Here is a 22419-nt window from a genome sequence, read left to right on the forward strand (position 1 = left end):
CTGTCAAGCTGCTAAAACAACTAATGTGAAGTCTTGATTTTTATATGTGTAGCCAGAATATGACATGCTGTTTCCCCAAACGTGTATTCTGTTAATCTGCATTAGTAATCATTATTACAGTATCAAGAGCATAATTGACAATGATTTTTATCATAATATTGCAGCTCTACCGTGTAATGCATTCCTGATTTTTTATTTTACTTCATGCAATTGTTGTCTAAAAATACTTGTGCCAGCTTATTTAACTGTCTGTATAAATAATAATGCCATGTCAGATTCAGCTTCTGCTCCACCTTTGCAGTATATATATATATGTTTTTTGTTGATGTTGATAAAAAGTTATTTATTTAGTTAGTATTATGATTGATTGAAATAATGGTAACACTTCACAATAAGGTTTCATTAGTTAACATGAACTAATAACTAATTAACTGCACTTCTACAGCATTTATTAATCTTTGTTAATGTTAATTTCAACATTTACTAATACATTATTCAAATCAAAAGTTCTATTTGTTAACATTAGTTAATGAACTTGTGAAGAAACATGAACAATGTACAGCTGTATTTTTATTAACAAAGATGAACAAATACAGTAACAAATGTACTGCTCATGGTTAGTTCATGTTAGTTAATACATGAACTAATGTTAACAAATGAAACTTTATTGTAAAGTGTTACAGAAATAATTGTTTCAATTTAAGTATTTGTCATGCAAGACAACAGAGACGCATTTAATAAGGTAATTATAAAATTGCCCTTATGAAGGTAAAAAAAAGAAAAGAAAATCAATTCCAGGGGGCAAGTATTGCACCTTAATGGAAAAGTTGAAATCTACCGCTGGTGTGTGAGAGTGTGTGTGCACGTAATGATGGCTGTAGGGGGTGTGATGGGCGTTCCTCACACCCCGCTGTGATAATCCAGCACGCGATGGGATTACGAATCTTCAGAGCCCCATCACCCGCTGCGCCCACTCCCCCTTCCTCCAACTTTATCTACCCCGCTAGTTAAAGGCCCGTCCCCTGCCTCTCGTTCCTTCTGCTGGTTTGGAAAATGAGTATGAAGAGGAGCCAAAACCTCCCTAAACCCCTTCTCTAATTACAAACCTCTCGGCTCCCGTTCCTCCTCAGCACCGGCTCCACAAGCGTGACCGCGGGCAGCGTTCGATAGCCAGACTCCTGGAGCGACTCGCTCAGCGGGACGGCTCGCTCCATCCGACTCACTTCACCGAGCTCGTGGCCAGAAAAAGCTTCATCTTCTTCCATCATCTCAGAAAGGGGCATATTTAGTCCTAGTGGTATCTAATGAGAAGAATCTGGACCTCTTATGGAATATGTTTGCACTGCTTCCCTACAGAGGAACTTTTAGGTTTCTTTAGGCATTAGATTTTGATTGGAGGAGTATTAGGCCAACTTAAAGGAATAGTTCACTTACAAATTTAAATTCTATCATTATTTACTCACCCTCAAGTTGTTTCAAACCTGAATTCCTTTCTTCTGCTGAACACAAAGGAAGATGTTTTGAAGAATGTTGGTAACCGGAGAGTTGATGGACCCCATTGACTTCCATTATAGGGAAAAAAGAAAATACTATGGAAGTCAATGGGGTCCATCAACTGTTTGGTTACTGACATTCTTCAAAACATCTTCCTTTGTGTTCAGCAGAAGAAAGAAACTTATACAGGTTTGGAACAACTTGAGGGTGAGTAAAAAATGTTATCAAATGATGACAGAATAAAAAAAAGAAAAATTGTGAACTATTCCTTTAAGTGAGATTCTAAATTACAAAGAGCATTTTAGTTGTGGATTCAATGCAGTTGTTTGCAACCATAGTCACCATTATTTTTATAGCACTTTACAGAAATTACAAAAGAAAATACAAAATAACAGCGTTTATTTGATATACGCTACTGTTTGAAAGTTTGGGGTCAGTGAGAAACTGATTCTTTTATTCAGAAAGGATGCATTAAAATGATCAAAAGTGACAGTAAAGACATTTATAATGTTCTATGGTTTCAAATAAATGTTGTTCTTTTGAACTTTCTATTCATCAAAGAATCTTGAAAAAAAGTATCACAATTTCCCCAAAAATATTAAGCAGCACAACCGTTTTTAACATTGATAATAATCAGAAATGTTTCTTGAGCATCAAATCAGCATATTAGAATGATTTCTGAGGGATCATGTGACCCTGAAGACTTGAGTAATGATGCTGAAAATTCAGCTTTGATCACAGGAATAAATTACATTTTAAAATATTTAAAATGTATTTAAAATTTAAGTTTTTACTGTTCAAATAAATGCAGTCTTTGTGAGCAGAAGAGAAATAATATATTGTATTTTTTTATTCGTTTTATACATATTTATAATTTTGTAAATGTATTTGTTTGTTGTTTTCATTTAATTTATCTATTTTCCATATTAGTATACTGTTGCTGATTCTGATTCAAGGCTCTTATAAATCATGGCACAAACAACAGCAATAATATTGAACGTTTTTGTTGACTTTGTGGTCAAAGTTTCCTTTCACCCAGGATAATAAACAGCGAATACTTCACATACTGTAGACATTAAAACACTCAAGGAATTGTGCTCAAGGATTTTGGTGGACTTTAAAACATTTATAGTTCTTGTGAAACTCATTTAATAAGACTCAACTCCATGAGCCTCTCAGATCCAGCAACTATACTTTCTAACTTCTAAACAAACTCAAAAACACCCAGTGACTTTACGACATGAAACTTTCATCAGTGTACATTTCACATTAAACAAAGAAAGCCCAATTTTTTTTAGTTTTAACAGAGCAAATTGTGAGGTTAAGTGGGAACTTTTTAGCTTTTGCTTCAGTAATAATGAGAAATTTACTTCATAAAAAATGACTAAAATCTGATAAAACGCTTCATTTAACGTCATGTTAAACATCATGCTCCAGTATTCTGTCAAAGGTGGACCTCAAGCTCATTCACAGAGGCCTGTGCCCTGAATATTCACTGACCCCAGAGCAGCCGTGGCCTCCCGGGGTCACGTCTCCAGTCATGTGTGCTTTGACAGGGATATATTTCGGCTACACCCAAGGAGGGTATTAGGTTGGTGGAAGTAATGGATGTCTGAGCGAGACTGTGTACCATCAGCCAGATAAATGACTCGCTGATGGTTTGGGAGATTTCCAAGTTGCACCGGCAGGCAACTCATTTCTCTTGTTTCTTCCTGCTTTCCTTCGGCCCCTCGAGCTGTGGAAAGCTGACGGAAGTACGGCTTGTGCTTGAGAAACAGGGGGTGAGACAACAAAACCGCAGGAAAGATTAAGAATATCCACAGTTTTCTCCAGGAGATATGCAGGTTGTCACGAGATATTAGACTGTACTGTTTTTATGAAGTCTGTGAGATCAGGTCTGTAGTGGAGTACTTGCTCATTACAAGTCAGAACTGAAAATACGTTTAAAAATACTCATAAATCATTCAAATATTTTAATAGCACTTTGAATTGCTACTTTCTGGCATAAAATTATTCTCTGATTTGATTCTGGTTGACCTACTCAAGTGCTTGAATTTACTTAAATGGCATGTTTAAATTTGTGTAGGATTTTACGTGTGATTGTGTGGTAGTTTTTCTTTATGAGAAGTGAATATACAGTACCATACAAAAGTTTGGTGTCAGTACATTTTTGGAAATTAATTGTTTATACAGCAAGGATGCAATAAATTGATTAAAAACTACAGTAGAGACATCTATAATTAAATAACAATTTTTCTTGTGAGTTTTCTACATATTAAACAGTCATGTTAATATGTAATAATAATTCACAATAGTTTGTTTTTACTGTATTTTTGATCAAATAAATGCAGCCTTGGTGCGCATTAGAGACTTCTTTCAAAAACATAAAGAAATCTTACCAACCCCAAACTTTTGAACGGTAGTGTAACTTTTATTTTAATGAATTGATATTGCAGCTGTACATCAGTGGATGTATATGACAGCAGGGACAGCTACAGATTATGACCAAAGATGCATTACTTTTAGAGCACTTTCCCTTTAAGAGTGTATTTGAGTGAGTTGTTGATGCACATGTAATGATAGCAGAGCATTATAAATCAGATCTGAAAAGAAATATTTATCTCTCTTTAATACTGTAGTAGGTTATCATGTTGTGATGACTAAATTAATTTGTAGCACAACATGGTTGAAGAATGTAGATGTACATGATAAATATATATGCATTATGTAAAGATAGATAGATAGATAGATAGATAGATAGATAGATAGATATGTAGATTTTGTCATTTTTATCATTGATTTTAATTTATTTTCCCCAGTGTAAATGATGTACTCATCATTTCAACCTGTGATGAATTGGAGGATGGTAAAATTCAATCAAGAGAAAAGTTGAAAGTCACAGTAATGTGGAGCTGTATCTTTCTTTAAAGCAGATGGCATGCAGCATTGAAAGATTTCTGAGACTCATTAAAGACACCGCACACAGTCCCAGGCTGTTCTTTTCCCCGTCCTCTGAGTCGAACAGCAGCATGTTTGGTGTATGGTAAGCACCACTTCATTCAGCACATAATGAAAAGGGAAGCTCCGGGCCGGTAATGAAGTCTTAGGCGAGCTTCGGTGGCCGCGACGGCTCACGCCGTGAGCTTTGGTAATTGGCGGATGACCTACTCCGCCGTCGAGTTGTAATGTCACAATTTGTGTGTGATGCACAAATCCAATTAAGTCCGAGTGCTGTGCAGAGTTCTCCTGATGGAGGCTCAAGGTGCCCTCTGCAGTGATAGAGCGAGATTGAGAACCGATACAGTGTTTGCACACGCCACTGGAAGCCTAGAAGAGCCACATCACAAATCGGTGAGGTCAGAGAGATTACTAGTCATATCTGTTTGGGCTGATTGTACCGGCCCTTTAAGAGCAGGTAATGTCAGATGGCATGAACATCTGATGAATACTGCAAACAAAACTAAAAAGCAGATTTTAGTTTTATAATGTACAGTACAATGATGAGCCAAAACATTATGACCAGTCACGGGCGAAGCATCTATCATTGATCATCTCCTAACAAGGCCACATATTAAGGTCTGGGTAGATTATATGGAAAGTCAAGTCACCTTCATTTATATGTAGCGCTTTTTACAATACAGTTTGTTTCAAAGCAGCTTTACAGTGTTAACATGAAAATAATGCAACAAAGTTTGTTCCTGCTGTACAGCAGATCTAGAAGAAAATAGCGTCACAGTCCAGCTTAAGTTCAGTGATGGTTCATTTTTGTTTTAAAAAAGTTATTAATTTTGTTCATTTGTATATATGGCTGCTCGGGAGAAAAAGGTTATGTCATCGTCCAGCTCAGTTCAGTTCTCATATAATAGTGTCAATGAAAGCAGGTCAATAATATTGTTGAATATTAAATGTCCCCAACTAAGCAAGCCAAAAGCCTAAGGCGACAGTGGCAAGGAACCAAAACTCCATCAGGTGACAATCAGTTCTCATAGTTCTCAGCAAACAATCAGTTCTCGTAATCAACTTGTTGGATGCAGGAGAAATGGGCAGAAATAAAGACCTGAGCGACTTTGACAAGCGGCAAATTGTTATGGCTAGGCGACTGGGTCAGAGTATCTCTGAAACGGCAAGGCTTGTGTATTGCTCTCGGTTAGCAGTGCTGAGAATTTACCAACAGTGTCCGAGGAGGGACAAACAGGGTGTTGGGCGCCCAAGGCTCATTAATGCATGAGGGCAACGAAGGCTGATCCCATCTGGTCCGAGCCAACAGAAGGTCTACTGTGGCACAAGTCACACAAAATTGATAATGGTTATGGGAGGAATGTGTCACAACACCCTGCTGTGTAGCCATAGACCAATCAGAGTGCATGATGACCCTATAGTCCAAAGCGCCTACAATGATCAGAGCATCAGAGGAAGAAAGTCAGCTGGTCCGATGAGTCCCATTTTCTTATGCATCATGTGTACGTGTGCACCATTTACCTGGGGAAGTGATGCACCAGGATGGACTGTGGGACGACGATGGAGTGTGTGTGACGCTCTGGTCAATGTTCTGCTTGGAAACCCTGGGTCAGCCCAGTTGGACGTATATTTGACACATGCCACCTACAGTATCTAAACAATATTGCAGACCATGACAATGGTGTTCTCTGGGAGAAGAAGCCTGTTTCAGCAGGATAATCACACTGTCACACTGCACACATTGTTCAGGAATGGTTTGAGGAACATGAGATCATGCATCTGTGGGATGTGCTGGACCAACAAGTTCAATCCGCCTCAACCTACAGGACTTGAAGGATCTGCTGCTGACGTCTTGGTGCCAGGAACCACAGGACACCTTCAGGCTCTTGTGGAGTCCATGCCTCGGCAGGCCGGTGCTGTTTTGGAAGCACACGGAGGACCAACAGCATATTTGGTCATAATGTTTCGGCTCATCGGTGTATTGATGATAACACTGGCTTCATGACCTCGTGTGTTTATTTCAGTGTTTCCTCTTTCTGAATGTGTGGTGTCCTTGAGTAGGCTATCTCTGGCCACTAAAATCAATAACAGCCAACGTTTGAATATGTTCCTGAAACATTTTTCTGGCAAATGATCAGGTTTATGCTTTCTTAGGAAAGGGTTCAATGTGATACAGGTAGTTCTTGCTTGATTCTGAAGGTTATTTGCTTCCTTACGCGAGTTGCAGTGTGACACATAATATGTATGCATTCAGGCTGCTTTTGTCATTACATTGCATTTGTACTTTTCAATATTTGAGGCCTAAACTTTATATATATATACATATGTATGTGTGTGTGTGTGTGTGTGTATATGAACCAAAAGTTAATTTAAATGAGCCGAAATGACATCCCCCTCCAGAGCTTATTAATTTATTGATAGGACTATGATTTCTGTCAATATTCTTGACCAAAGTGTAGAAGCTCTAAATAATTAATTTACAGACAGCGATGAAGTTATTAGCAGCGCACCAGATAACACGCATCCTAATTAAAATGTTCAGAGACATTCTGTGCCAAGGTTGATATCCTTGTTTGTTTTTTTTTCAAATGTACTTTACAGTTCGCTTTGGCTCCAGCAGGTTTTGATTAATTCATTTTTATCTTATGGACATATTTCTGTTTAGTTTGTTTAGGTACCTTTTGATTTGATCAATTCTTCCCATTTTTCCCATTGATCTGATTCCAAAATGATTCTTGAACATATATTTTTTCCCTTTTTTAATTATTCTCCTGTGCATGTTTACATATTTTAAATATGTGTTTTGGTTTAGATATATATTTTGATACATATTTTGGTTTTAGTAAATGCAGTTAGAAATATTAATTTATTTGATTATATCAGAATAATAAATGAAGTGATAATTAATAACAGAGCTCTGACGAGTTCTTAACAATTGGTTTTTACTCACATGGGTTCTTATTTTTGGATGTTTGTAATTTTTTATCAATATTTTAGTCAGATCAAACATCCTAGAACCACTCCCGTATTCAAAGTGACACAGTATTTAACTGGACACTAATAATCTCAGACAATTGCATATCTAGCAAGGCCTGGCATTCATGTTTCTTAGATCCTGTATAGCTCGTATCGCAGCAGTTCCTCAAAACTGACAAACTGGACCACGTGTCCAATTGGATGACCTTTATAAAGACCTCAAGAAGCAAAGGTCACCTCTTTTCCAAAGAGAATTGGCAAGTCTATTCTCCAAGAAGTACAACTGAGGCTGAAGATCGTTGCTGTCATCCCGCAGTGTCCCCGGACAATTAACCTCTGATCCCGGTGACAGGTACAGCGTTTGTAACTGTAAACGTCTGCTGCTTTCAAATGCAGGGAAGCCTGTTAGAGTCAGAGAGCTCTGATGCACCCCAGCGTTTCCCCTCCTGGTTTACAAGACGTTCTTAGCAGAAACTAAACAGAAACAATTAAAAAAGAGAGAAATCAGCTGGCTTGTTTACACAACGCTGCAAGATTTTGCAATAAATCACGCTGAGATTGTGACATCACTGCATCCAAATGCTTTCGCATTACAGCATTTCACTGCAGGAACGCTAATGCGTAACCCATCTCCTGTGCTGATTACCTTGAAATAAAAAAGACACAAGTTTAATTGCAGTGGCGTGTACGTGTGAGGAACATCCAGCGTGAAGCAGAAGCCGTCAGTGACGTCTGTGTGTGGGGCCGCAACCTCAATTACAAACCGCTTTAGCCTGCGTGAAACAAGATTCAGGCGGCAAATTAAGTCCGTCGTATGCTGTTTATTTATTGTGACGGGCCACAAAGGTGAGCGTGTGTCTTATTCTGGCATCAAAGTCTTCTTTTCAAAAAACATACATCTATTTTAATGCTCTCAGAAAAGAGCTAAAAGTAGTTTTTGGACGCCTGCAGAGTTTCTGTGCACAGAGCAGGGTTAATTGCTAACTAAAACTAAGTTGGAAACTTGATTTAAGAAGAAATTAAAAAAGACTTCAAATTAATAACACAGATTAAAATGATGAAATAAAAGTTGCTGAAAAAATTGTATGCTACAAATAATCAGATAAACATTGTATTATATAAAGTTTATTACATATTATATAAATTAAACAATATAAATATTTAATATTTGCTTTATTTTGTATGAAAATCCACAAGTGCAAAAAAAGTGATTTTATATATTCACAAAACCTCTGATGAAAGAGTAATATAAATTAAAATATAAAAAATGTTTTTGTTAGAAAAACTTCTTTTATGATGCAGTTTAAAGTGTTTTCTGTCTGTTTATTTATTTATTACATGCCAGATGCCTATAATTATTTTATAATTACAAAGACCACAATGAAAAGAAGACTTTGTGTTATCCTTGGCAAGTTGAGATGCATCCTGCTTTTATTGTCTAAATGAAATAGTTTTTAAACTATTAAATGTATTGAATCCTACATGAATATACTGTGCGTGGATTAAAGCAATAAATGAGAGACAGTGTTACAGTGATTTTGCTTCTGAAAAGGAGTGTAATTAGGCATGACGTGAAGCTGAAAACTCTCTTAAATGCTGTAAAATCATTATAATGGCCTCTCGGGGCTCATTTCTTTTATAAAATGGCAACAGCAGTTATATGAAATATGTTAATGATTATTAATTAAAGTTCCCACCACGATGCTAGAGTGTGTGGTTTCAAGTGTTGCTATGCAGAATGTCAGAGTGTTCTGTTGATATTAAGCAGTGTTATTATTGTTAAAGGCACACTATGCAACGTTTTTTTGTTTTACATCATCATTCCTTCTTTCAAAACGTGTTTTATCTTACCCTAATTTCACTATGGTAAGCCTATTGTTTATATTTTAGACCTGTCAGGATGGTTTTCGCTGGAAATTGCGTACATATGTCACTCGCCCGTGTGTGTCTCGTCATATACGTAAATAGAGAAAAGTTGCTCCGGCTACTCTGACGCGAGCGTGTATGGTGTGGGAGCGGTATAGGTTAGTTAGTTGTCACAACGAGTGAGAAAGCTAAATCTCCAACCTCTGGGGAATCACATGTTTTAAACAAACGTCAAACAGAGGAGAGTCTGCTGGCAAAAAGAGACAGCTCGTAATAAAACAAGAATCAACATTACCTTGACTTTTCGGAGATGGCGAGAACTGAGGTGACATTTTGTGGAGCGATGCGGAGATAGCATTATTATTATTACTCAACAGGTGAGAGAGGTATTTTATCGAACAGATAAATTGCAATATATAGCTCTCTAACAGAGTTCACCGTAAAGCATTATCTATTGTGAAGGGTCATTTCATTATGGTTGCTGTAGCGCTGTTCTGGAATTTATTTTCAAGGAAGTACTGTGTCTATTAATAGCTAAAGCTACAGTAACGTCTTCAGCTAGTCAGCTTGAGATCCTTTCCAACTGGTTCTATCTGGTTCTATCTCTTAAGCCTATAGTGAATGTTTTATGAACAGCAGGATAACCATATTCATCCACACAGTCACACAGAGCCGAAGCACAACCAAAATAATGTTCTTCCACAAAATTCATGCAGTTTTTTTTTATTTGTTAGAGGGACAAAAGTTACTTAGTGTATATTAACCTTTAAAATTGTTTATATATATATATACCGTAATAACATACAAACAACACTAATGATAGCACTGATCTTGCTAGAGTGTTGCAGGTGTTCTGTGTGGTTTCTTACTATAGCTGCATAAGCAAGGTATCATTTATGTCCCACAAAATAGTACAGGATGAGATAGGAGTTGTTAAACCTTACGAGGATGCTTGGCTTGGCAAACACTACTACTGGTCATCACAATAAACATTTTCCCCCAACAGACTAATGAAATGTATCACCATGGCACATTAACAAAGAATTCAATTTGCAGATTGCAGGTGTGTGTCCGGCACTGGAGAGATTTCAAGGAGCGGTTATGATGATTGATGTGTAAAATCTGATCATTTGGTTAATGCTGCACAACAGACACTCTTGACGTATTGATTCCAGTCCTCGTTGTGCAATGGAAACCGTTAGCGTGTTTATGCCGCTGGCATGGCAAGTGAATGAACTTGACCCTTGACTGAAATTGTGTTGTGTGAAAACACCTGAGAGGGGCGAGAGATAAGCTGGTTTGTCAAGGACGGAAGAAGCTCAGAAGTGCCGTCCCACACTTTCGCCGTAATTCAAAGTCACTGGCTTTATCAGAGCGAGCAAGAGGAGATTTTCTATTCATGTTTCTGAACAGCCCTCATCGCTGGATGCGTATCACCGTCTTCCTCCGACTGAACTCATTGGTTCCCAGTGGCCCACAGGTTATCAAAGCAGCCAATCAGATCCTCCCCCTCCCCTCCGGCTCTCATGTGATTAAATAGAGTGTGGATTGTGAGGGGCTGAATGTGGGTCACAGTACAGTAGCTCTTATAATTACAGGAGCACTGATGATATCATCATGGAGAACAGATCGCCTCTATATGCCGGTCGGGCCCGGAGCATCCAACCGGATAACATCGATAGTGGATATGGTCTCATTATGTGCTTCATACCTTGTTCACTCCATCTCACTCTCATTGCTTTCCCTTCATAGTCGTCTCTATAGCGCACAGGCCTGTAAAGGTCGAGCTACGAAGCTGATCAATACTGTGTTTTAACTTGGATTATTTTTGAACTATATACACTACCATTCACAAGTTTGGGGTCGGTAAGATTTTTTTTAAAGAAATTTATACTTTTATTAATCAATTGATCAAAAGTGACAGTAAAGACACTCTATTCATCAAAGAATCATGGTTTTGCTAAAAAATACCTTCATTGATAATACTCAGAAATGTTTCTTGAGAAGCAAATCATCATATTAGAATGATTTCTGAAGGATCATGTGACACTGAAGACTGGGGTAATGATGCTGAAAATTCACCATGAAAAATTTTTTTTTTTTAAATATATTCAAATGGAAAACAGATATTTTAAATTGTAATAATCTTTCACTTACTGTTTTACTGTATTTTTCACAATCAAGAGTAGAAGAGACTTTCCATTAATAAACTACTAAAATAGAGGCCAAAACTCTTTTTTTTTAACCCTTTATGACCTACCATAGAACAGTTCTGCCAGAGTATATCTTTGTATTTTTACATGCTGTGCTGTCATTCTTTTGAGCATTTTCATATGCCATACATCAAAATAATCCTTACTTTCCCCATTTGAAGGCTATATTTGTAATAAATCAATAGTAACTAGATAAATATCTCAAAAGTGCAATAAAAATAAAAAATAAAAAAAATCATATTTTTTTTCTACATGTTTTATTCAATACAGAAATTTGATAAATGCCAACCTCAAACTTGTCAATGTGAAAAACGTGCATAAAACGATTTTAAACTATACAGAATTGATTTGAACTGTTTACATAAATTAGTTTCTAAGATACACTCATTTATAGGTCTGTACAAATTGCGTAATATGCGTTTACAAATACAAAAGAAAAACAAACAAAAAACAAAAAACACAAAAATGCATTGCACATCATTTCTTTCTTTGGCTGCATACCTGGCTTTCTTCCTGATAAAACAATTTAAAACTATACAGAATTTATTTGAACTGTTTACATAAATTAGTTTCTAAGATACACTCATTTGAGTCTGTACAAATTGCGTAATATGCGTTTACAAAAACAAAAGAAAAACAAAGAAAAAAAAGAAAAAAAACACAATGCACTGCACGTCATTTCTTTCTTTGGCTGCACACCTGGCTTTCTTCCTGGGACGGATCTATTCCTTCAAGAAAGTCGGCTTCGTCCTTGAAACGGAATCTGGAGCCGATGAGCAGACGGAGAGTTCATCTTCATCGGACGCAATTAGTATTGCCAAAACATCCGCGTCCATGTACTTTCGTTTAGACTATGTTACGTGCGCGCGCGTATGTGTGAATGTGCTTGCATTTGTAAAAGTGTATTTGTGAGTGTGTAAAGGAGAAATAAATGATAAAATGAAGCAATGATAAAAAGACAATAACGAAAAGAAAGAAACATACCAGTACAGCAAATGGGAGTCAAACGCATGGTCAAATGACGCAGCGTGTGACGTCACAACATGTGACAACCTTTGGGGTCATAGTGCACAGAACGTGATACGTCAATGAGCATCGGAAGATGTAACTATCAATCGCACATCTACAGAACATGTGTGCAAAGACGTGCAATGCATTTTTGTGTGGTTTTTTTTTTGTAAACGCATATTACGCAATTTGTACAGACTCATTAGAGGGTGAAAAGAACGCAACAGGAGCATGTTGGAGGCTTGATCTGAACATGTTACATCTCTGGTTTTGTATGCAAAAAGAGTTATTGAGCTAGCCATTTGGTTTCAGTTTCTATAGGCTCTTAAACAGACACACGCAAACGGGAGCGCCGGCGCTCCCGTCGGTCTTAAAGGGTTAAAACAGATATTAATGAAATGAGGTGCTTGAGGTGATCATCAACCCTCATGAGGTCCAACTAAACCAATTATATGAGCTGTTTTATGTGTCAGCACTAGAATCTGTGTATAAATTAATAAATGACATTCATTCAATGACAATTCATTATTGCTATTGGTAAATATAATTAAGAAGTTAAATTTATTATTATAATTTTTTTATCTGACATATGAATCTTGGGTTAAACTTTATTTTAAGGTGTCATTGTAATTATATATTAAAGTACTGAGTAATATTAATTAACAACATGTACTTGCATGTAGTTATGCATAATTTACTGTTATTGCTGTGGTAAGTACATGTAACATATGTAACAAGGACACTGTAAAATATTATTAAACCATTGTTTCAATTGTAGTTGAGAAGGTCAAGACGTCTGGGGTGGGACGGGCCAAAGATCTCCTTTTAAGGGCTTATAGAGACATTCGATGTGTTTTAAACTAGCTACTTTTGGTGTTTTCTTATTATGATAGATAATAGTCTGTCAAACATTTTTAATTGTTCTAACATGGGAAAACATTGGATTTATACATCTAATGCCTTAAAAAAATTGTTGTAAAAAGGTGTACAATATTCAAGGACTCAAAGTTGATGTTATGGTTATTACATGTTATGCGGAGAGGTAATGAAGTAAAGAAACAACAGTGCAGACATATATAACAAATGTTCAGCAACTACAATAGTAAATCACAGACAACAAATAAGACCGATGGGACAAAACAAACAACAAAAAGCAGTTTTTTTTTTGTGTCAAAACACTGGAGACAATAATCTTATTGAAGTGTGCACTTAAAAAGTAAGACTTGTCAGAGGTAAACTCTAGATAGTTGAGTCACTTGTCATTACTTGCAGGCTTTTTGCATTATTTGATGGCTGCGGCGGTCTCAGTCGATTTGTGCTAGCTGTGCTAATGTGTTTGTAGCCCAAGGCTTCTCTTCCTGTCTGCTGTATTCTTTCTCTCATCATCTTTATACCTCCACTAATGTTGCCTGCAGTGAATTGAAATATTGGCAAAGCTGTTCAAGCATTTATCATACAGAAAGTATCTGCGGTTAGTAATCAGTTACATTCGCTTCATAATTGTGTTCCATGTCCTCAGATGTTTGATTCATTGCATAGTTAATCAATAGCCGCAAGAGCTAAAGCATTTTCCTAAACGCCAACCATTGTCCGATACTCTCAGCAACTGTTCTCGAGACGTTCCCTGAAGCTGACTCAGCCGATGGCGGTGACCTTTTCAGCGGCTTCACCCCAGCATGAGACAGACGCAGGCTGAAGCTGTAGCACGTGTTGGTGGATCTTCTCTCTGTTGTCAGCGAGAGCTATTAGGAGCGACGGAGGCCTGATTACTGATCCTGAGAACAATGGCTGAGGATGAGCTCTCCAGATGGACTGCTCTCTGTTCATGAGTCTCATGGCAGAACATGACATGAGGAACCGTGTTCCACCGTATGGTTGGAGGGCTCTGCTGGGTTGTACGTGGAAATGTGCGTGACTCATTAACAGAAGGGCCGTTTCATTAGACATTTCATGATATCAAGGCTTGTGCAACATTCCACACTGAATGGATTTTAAATTGAACTTAAATTTGAATTGAGGGAGCAAACAGGATGCAGAATTGATTTTGAATATGAATAGAACAACGCTATCTCACGACCAATTCGTACAAATTCGTCTGAGTGAGTAAAAGGTGGCTAATTTGTCTAAACCCCATGATGGGTATAGGTTTAGGGGCGGGGTCAGGGGTAGGTCATTCCTACGAATTTGGCAACTGGTAAAATATGTACGGTTTAGCAAAAATCTTACAAATTCGTAACGTATGAATTTATACGAATTAGCCACCTTGTAAAATATGTACGAATTGGCGTGAGATCGGGTTGGAATAGAATCAAAATGAATTGAAATTCACATTGATTAACTATTTTTTAACTAGAAATGCAGTTTGAATGTTGACAATGTTGGATGGGTGGATGGATGTTTGAAATACCACCTATTTAGCCTATATATTTCATCCTTTTTTTATAAATTAGCATTAACTTCTGTTTATAAATCGAGCATATTACTTTTTTTTTTTTTTTTTTTTTTGATAGATAAACTTCTGTTAAATAGTTTTTAATTTAACTTCTGATAAATATATCATTTCTATTTCTATTTACTTAAAATTTGTTGTCCAGGGTGGAAAAGCACTTAATTTCCCAGAATGCATCATGTGAGAATCCCAGAATGCATATCTTTTAATTGCAATCCAGTTCAAACTCTGGCCAATTCACTTATTTACACTAATGAATTGAAAGAGAGCCAAACCTTCAAAATTCAATTCTGAATTTTGCACAACCCTGCTGATATCATGCAACTGCAGTTTGTAACTTGCCATCTTACAGTGGCTCAGTGGGTCGTACTGTTGTCTCACTGTAAGGTCTCCGGTTCCAGTCCCGGCCTTTCTGTGTGGAGTTTGCATGTTCTCAATGTGTCGGCTTGGGTTTCCTCCGGGTGCTCCGGTTTCCACACAATCCCAAAAAATGCAGTTTAGGTGAATTGGAGACACTAAATTATCCATAGGTGTGTGTGTGAGTCCTGAGCCATGCAATGGGGAGGTTTGGGGAAAGATATGACAGTACATACCTCCCAACATACCCCAGGAAAAATCATTGCCAAGAAAATTCATGGTCAATCTCTTGCATAGAGCTATCTACAGCAACAGATGGCCATACAATCACCAAGAGTCAGATACAACTGGAATGGTTAAAGAGAGAGAGAGAAACCTTGCATATAGTGTTGTTTTTATATGCGTCCTGTTCACAATAAAGCACTCACATCTGCAAATCCTGGGCCTTTTTTGGGACACATTGTGAAAAATGTCTGTTGGGACTAAAACTATACCAATATCAGCAACGCGTCCCTTCTGTTTCCTTCAGGTACGACACCATCACAAATCAGTGGGAGACCGTGTCGCCGCTTCCCAAGCCTGTTCATTCGGCAGCTGCCACCGTATGTGGAGGAAAGATCTTCGTGTTCGGCGGTGTGAACGAGGCTGGACGCTCAGCTGGTGTTCTGCAGTCTTACGTCCCGCAGACCAACACCTGGAGCTTTATAGAGTCCCCCATGATCGGTAAGTAGATCATTTGGGAATTTACAGGAATTCACTAATGGAAATTGTTAATTTGTGCATCTGAATTTCCACCCAAAGACAATTTAAAAACAGGTATTTGTCAACACGGCACCAGAAGGTGGTTCTGTATATGTGCTCTGGCTTCTTGAAAGGCTTTTATGAGGTAGTTTGCTTTGCTCATGGGCTCAATCGTAGCAGAAGAACAGCAGGACTGAGATGGCAGAGTGGGACTCAACATCTTTACTTGCAGTAGGAGGTTTTTCAGGCTTCAATTAACTCAGCGATTGCTGTGCTATGGCATCATAAAAGCCATTTCATAAACTACATTAACTTGGTAATTAAATTAAGTTGCATGCAGTCCGTGGAACAGATAAACATGGATTATTTTTCATTTGTCCAACCTTTAATCAGAGATGCTCGTCTTCCCGTGATCATCTCTAATAGTTGTAACGAGTATGTTTAAATGTAGCTGCACACAGACAGCACAGAGTTCATCACTGTTTGGAGATCATATGAAATAGCTAACTAAAATGAGACCTTTTACATCCATTATACTCAACTGTATATTAACTGGCACTGGAGATGCAGCGGTAATACTGTACAATAAGGTTGTATACGTTAAAATGTATTTAATGCAATAGCTAATGTAAAACAATAGTGAACAGCAATGCTTTTAATGCATTTATTAATCTGTTCATTTTAATTTCTTCATACACTAATACATTTACCACATATATATATATATATATATGTATGTATGTATGTATGTATATATGTATAAAAACCACCTCTGTCAAAAATGAGATAATAATATTGAGTGAATGCTCTCCGCACATAATATACGCTCATCAAATACTTTCACTTCAGACTCACTAAATCCCAACCTCAGCCCAATCAGAAATGCCGGGTACTTGGGTAGAAAGCCTGATAAAAAAAAATTATATTAAAGAAAACATTAGACGGACGTATAGGCTTTTGCATCTGAAGTCTTCATATACACCACTGTTCAAAAGTTTGGGGTCAGTAAGATTTTTTAAATGTTTTTAAAAGTAGTATATTCTGCTCACCAAGGCTGCATTTATTTGATAAAAAACAAACAAAAAAAACAGTAATATTGTGAAATATTATGACAATTTAAAATGACTGTTTTCTATTTGAATATATTTTAAACTGTAATTTATTCCTGTGATCAAAGCTGAATTTTCAGCATCATTACTCCAGTCTTCAGTGTCACATGATCCTTCAGAAATCATTCTAATATGATGATTTGATGCTCAAGAAACATTTATGATTATTATCAATGTTGAAAACAGTTTTATTTCATGATGCTATGATGAATAGAAAGTTCAAAAGAACAGCATTTTTCTGAAATCTAAAGCTTTTGTAACATTAAACACTACCGTTCAAAAGTTTGGGGTCAGTAAGAATTTTATTTTTATTTTTGGGGGAAATAAATAAAATAAATCAATACTTTTATTCATCAAGGATGAGTTAAACTGATCAAAAGTTACAGTAAAGACATTTATAATGTTAGAAAATATTCTATTTTAAATAAATGCTGTTCTTTTGAACTTTCTATTCATCAAAGAATTTTGAATAAAATTTGTACACAACTGTTTCAACACTGATAATAATAATGAATGTTTCTTGAGCATCAAATCATATTAGAATGATTTCTGAAGGATCATGTGACACTGAAGACTGGAGTAATGATGCTGAAAATTCAGCTTTGATCACAGGAATACATTACAGTTAAAAATATATTAAAATAGAAAACAGTCATTTTAAATTGTCATAATATTTCACAATATTACTGGGGTTTTTTGTGTGTGTGTTTTTTATCTAATAAATGCAGCTTTGGTGAGCAGAATATACTTATGTGTGTGTGTGTGTGTGTGTATATGTGTGTGTATTTGTTAACATTAGTTAATGCACTGTTAACTAACATGAACAAACAATGTACAGCTGTATTTTTATTAACTAATTTTTAACAAAGATTATAAAATACTGTAACAAATGTATTGCTCATTGTTAGTACATGCTAGTTAATACATTAACTAATTTTAACTAATGAACCTTATTGTAAAGTGTTACCGTATTATCATATTTCTACATTATATGTAAATAATTTACAATATAAAACGCAATAAAAAAAATTCTAACGTGGATCTAACGTTAAACAGTATTAAACAATAATCTAGGTTCAAGTTTATAAATAATAATATGTTTTACTTGAGTACACTATTTGAGAATAAATACTAGCATTGTGAGTAAGACAACATGTTTCCTGGCAGAGTTTCTGGCTCTATCTCACTGATTGACCGGCCTGTAAGTCTTTGTGTAATGTTCCTTTAGGCTTTTTTTACCCAGAGTGAAGGAGTGCCATTCATATTTCCCCTGCCATGTCCAGTCAATGACCTAACGCTAAAGGCTTTTAAGAGGTTCATTTCCTCAAAGTCCCAGTGTGATTCTGTTGTTCGCAGACCTGCAGTCAGTAGTAAACACTTCTGAGCAAACAGCCAGTGCCAACAAGACAAGCTGTCTGTGAAGGTCGAGCAGGCAAAGTGCCACTGGAAGTGCATGATGCCACGTGGACTGTGGAGAATTGATTGCAAACAATTGCTTGTACAAATTACACAAGATTGCAGGGCGTCTTTAGAGTACAGGCACATTAAAAAGTGATTCAGGGAGCCTCTGGACAGTCTGATGAGTTATCACTGAACCGGCTCCCAGTCTCCGCGAGCGCTCGCGACTGGGCTCTGCTAGTGCTCAGTCAGAGCGTGTCGGGCCGCCTCGAGCTGCCTCGACTACAAACATCCCTTAGGTCTCTTAAACTACCAGTGCGAAGGGTAGCCAGTGTTTATAAAAGCATGTTCAAAGCATGTCAATTGGCCAAGCAGCATTTTGAGACATCCATCAGAGTGAAAAGGCAGTGTGAGATGGGTTTGACTGAAGTTGTCTCACATAAAACGCTTCAGCTTGTTTATTGAGTACCGAAGGTTGTTGCCGATGTCCTCGCCTCATTTTCAACCCAGCTCTCTGGGAATCTAGCTATTCAAACGACTCCTTTCCCTTTTCTTTCGTTTTTAATGGCTTTTCTCTGCCGCGTTTTGCCTCTCCCGAAAATTGAGCGAGACACCTCTGCAAATTGGTGGCACGGACTGTTGTTGTTGTTGTCTTGTTTCACTCTCAAAAAGCTGAATCCCTCATGTCTCCATTGTGCCAGATACAAGTCCCCCGTTTGATTGAAACCTTGAGACCTCTTGCCGGTGGCAGATTTCAGCATCAAAGAAGCAGACCGAGCTTTGCCGTGACGTTCGAGCCCCTCGAGTAGCAGCGGCAGGCAGAACGTGGGCCAAACCCAACAATGAGCTCTGCTGATAGCATCAGCGTTGGGTTAGAAAACGAGACAACAAACAGATAAACAGACTGCGTGAGATTAGGACTTAACAGACGCCGGCAACTCAAACTGCTTGTGAGAATGCATGCGCTTATGATGTAAACAAAGCATTCAGGGAGTTTAAATGAAGTGACTCGGCACAAAAGCAGTCGTTTTGTGAGGGGAATAAAGACGTGTTCGAGGGGGGGCGCCAGAACTGTGCTCTCGTTACAGAAGACGATCCCTCCCCCTGGGTTATGCCGCCGATCAATTCGACAACGCTTGCTGTGACTGATGCTGGTTGGAGTGCTATAAAAAGAGGGAGTTATCTAGACCGTCACTCAAAGTCGAGCGACGGGGTTTTAATGAGAAGCGCCTGGCATTCACGCCGCCAAGCGAGAGCCCATCTCACACTTCCTTTTCAACCATTAAATCCAGCGGCTGTTTTACAGATCGCTTCTGTGCTCGGCTTCTCAAGCGAGGAGCATCAGTCGAAGGTGCGGGAAAAACAAAACAAAACAAAAAAAAAACCTTGAACGAAGCCACGTGAATTATTCATAGGTGTAATAAATTGGCCCAGCTGTAATCGTTTGGGAGACAATTTCTGTCAGAAAGCGAAGCCTGATAGCCTCTCTCTTGCATTCGGCTCGACGGCCTTTTCCGTGTTCACGACCATGCGTTGGGCTGTCAGTCATTTGCCTGCTCATGAAAAGATGTGATTATTTCTGTTTCTTGGCCATTTACCCCGTGTGAAGAAGGATAGAGTGAGTAAAACCTGTCACATTGTGAAGGGTCTGCGGGTATTACAGAGGTAATTTCCTCTGTTTGGAATCATTAGGTGGAACAGGTGCCATATATCTGTTTGCCATAATTTGTCATTCTCCGCTTAATAACGTAAAGCATAAAGGATATAGGGATGTGGGGAATGGAATGTGGCATAAAGAGGCAGAGAAAATCATAAATGCATTACAAATGGTGCTTCAAACCCTATTTCGTAAGATTGCATACTTACAACGTCACATAGGAACCACACAGTATGGTAGTACTCGTTTATTATCTACCGTTTCACAGGAATCTTCCCGAAAGAACATTGTAAAGTCGTGCTGAAAAGAATTTAGATGTCGTATTTAGATGACCCATCAGCCGTATGATTTACTTGTAGCTCCTAAAAGCACAGTAGATCTTTTCATTGAGCACAATGTGTAAGCAGACCCATGATAATGCCAACATAACGGCATTAATCCAGGGAAAAAAATGCATCTGTGGCTGGAACGTACATCAGAGAAGTAACTTCTGTTGTTCTCTTTCCTCCTGTGCTCCTTTTGGGCTTATTTAGATAACAAGTACGCTCCCGCTGTGAGCCTCAATGGTTTTATCTTCATCCTGGGAGGAGCCTACGCCCGAGCCACCACTATCTACGACCCAGACAAGGGCAACATCAAAGCCGGCCCCAACATGAATCACTCCAGGCAGTTCTGCAGGTTGGTCTAATGAACAGTAGATTGCGCTACGCCATGCAATAAACGATGTTCCACATTACAAATGGTGTAGCATAAATGAAAGGAAAACGGTCTCTTGCTCTTCCTCCCCCAGTGCGGCGATCCTAGACGGGAAGATCTATGCAACGGGAGGGATTGTGAGCAGCGAGGGACCAGCGCTGGGCAACATGGAGACCTTCGACCCATGCACGAACACGTGGACGCTGCTGCAGAATCTGCCGTGTCCACTTTTCAGACACGGATGCGTGGTTATAAAGAAGTACATTCAGAGTGGCTGAGGACAAGTTTGACTCTGGACTACTCTAATGTCACGAACTGGCCTAAAACAGCCCATCGAGCTCCAGCCAGCCAACCTGGGTGGAACGCGGTCGGACCATCGTGGTCAAGATTTAGCAAAGGATCCGTAGCGTAGCTCCCCCTCAGGTGTCGTGCCATTGGAACGACATTCTAGGTCAGCCAAATGCATTTTTTTAATATTCCCTCTTCAATGTTTTTGTTCTTCTCCCACATCATGTTTCTTTGAGAAGGTTCCCGTCACATTGGTAGTCATGTCATGAGATGAGAAAATGGGATTGTGTGTCGTATATAAAGGTCAGTTGCCTCGTAAAGGGACTTCAGCAAGAAGCTAAAGGATGTCGATGCTAGTCATGTAGCCCTCCAGCGAGGGTCAGCGCTACAGAGACGGGAAAGAACAAAGGCCCTCCTGGACTCCAAAGCACAAAATACCAGAACCTGTGATGCCCAGAGGAGTTTTGTTTCATTTTGTTCTGTGTAAATCATTCTACCTTTTCTTTGTGGGTTTTTAATCCTTGTTTTATTCCAATCCACGAGCCTGCAGCCATGGCAGAATACAGATGGAGCAAGATGGAAGGAGAAACTTTGTATTATACGGAAGATATGTATATTTTAAAAACCAATGAAAATTGTGTATAAATGTTTTTAGAAAAATTCAATGGATTGAACAATGTCTGTAAATCTGTACCCTATCGGAACAATTTACGTTATTAATGCTGAAATACATATCCAGAATTCTAAAGAAACATGTTGACTGGTCATTTACGTATCACTCATTTACATAGAGCTGACCAAGGAATTTCCTTACAGGTTAGATCACCCAAAAATTATTTTAGAAATTATCCCATAATTCACTCACCCTCAAGCCATCCAAAAATATATTTTTTAAATGTTTTTATCAGTCATATATTTTTCTTTCAAAAATGCATCACTTTAGAAGGCATTTATTAACCTCCGAAGCTGTATGGATTACTTTTATGATGGATTGATCACTTTTGGGTGAACTAACCCTTTAATTTGGTCATTTGTGGCTAACTTTTAGAGAGCACGCACTTATGAAAAGCAACTTCTTACTGATTAAATGTCAATTCATTAAAGAAGGGACTGTCTTTTCCACAACATTTTAAAAATGTGCCTTTATAAAATCCCTGATAACTGAGTGAAGCCAGAGACTTATTGCAAAAGCTGGAGACTTTTGGAAGT

The 22419-nt window shown here is 38.0% G+C and overlaps 1 protein-coding gene across 4 annotated transcripts in view; it reads left to right on the forward strand.

Moving 5' to 3' along the window:
- klhl29 (kelch like family member 29) overlaps window positions 1–22413 on the forward strand; it is a 275637-nt gene extending 253224 nt beyond the window's left edge. For all 4 annotated transcript variants that reach the window (XM_082148568.1, XM_082148567.1, XM_082148569.1 and 1 more), the window contains 3 exons: window positions 15851–16044; window positions 20760–20904; window positions 21017–22413. In XM_082148568.1, coding sequence (XP_082004694.1) covers window positions 15851–16044; window positions 20760–20904; window positions 21017–21200 — 523 coding nt within the window. In that variant the 3' untranslated portion in view covers window positions 21201–22413. The remainder of the gene's footprint in view (window positions 1–15850; window positions 16045–20759; window positions 20905–21016) is intronic.
- Window positions 22414–22419: the final 6 nt, after the last annotated feature.

This window comes from Leuciscus leuciscus (assembly GCF_965113295.1).
Source record: "Leuciscus leuciscus genome assembly, chromosome: 19".
In the NCBI taxonomy this organism is placed as follows: domain Eukaryota; kingdom Metazoa; phylum Chordata; class Actinopteri; order Cypriniformes; family Leuciscidae; genus Leuciscus; species Leuciscus leuciscus.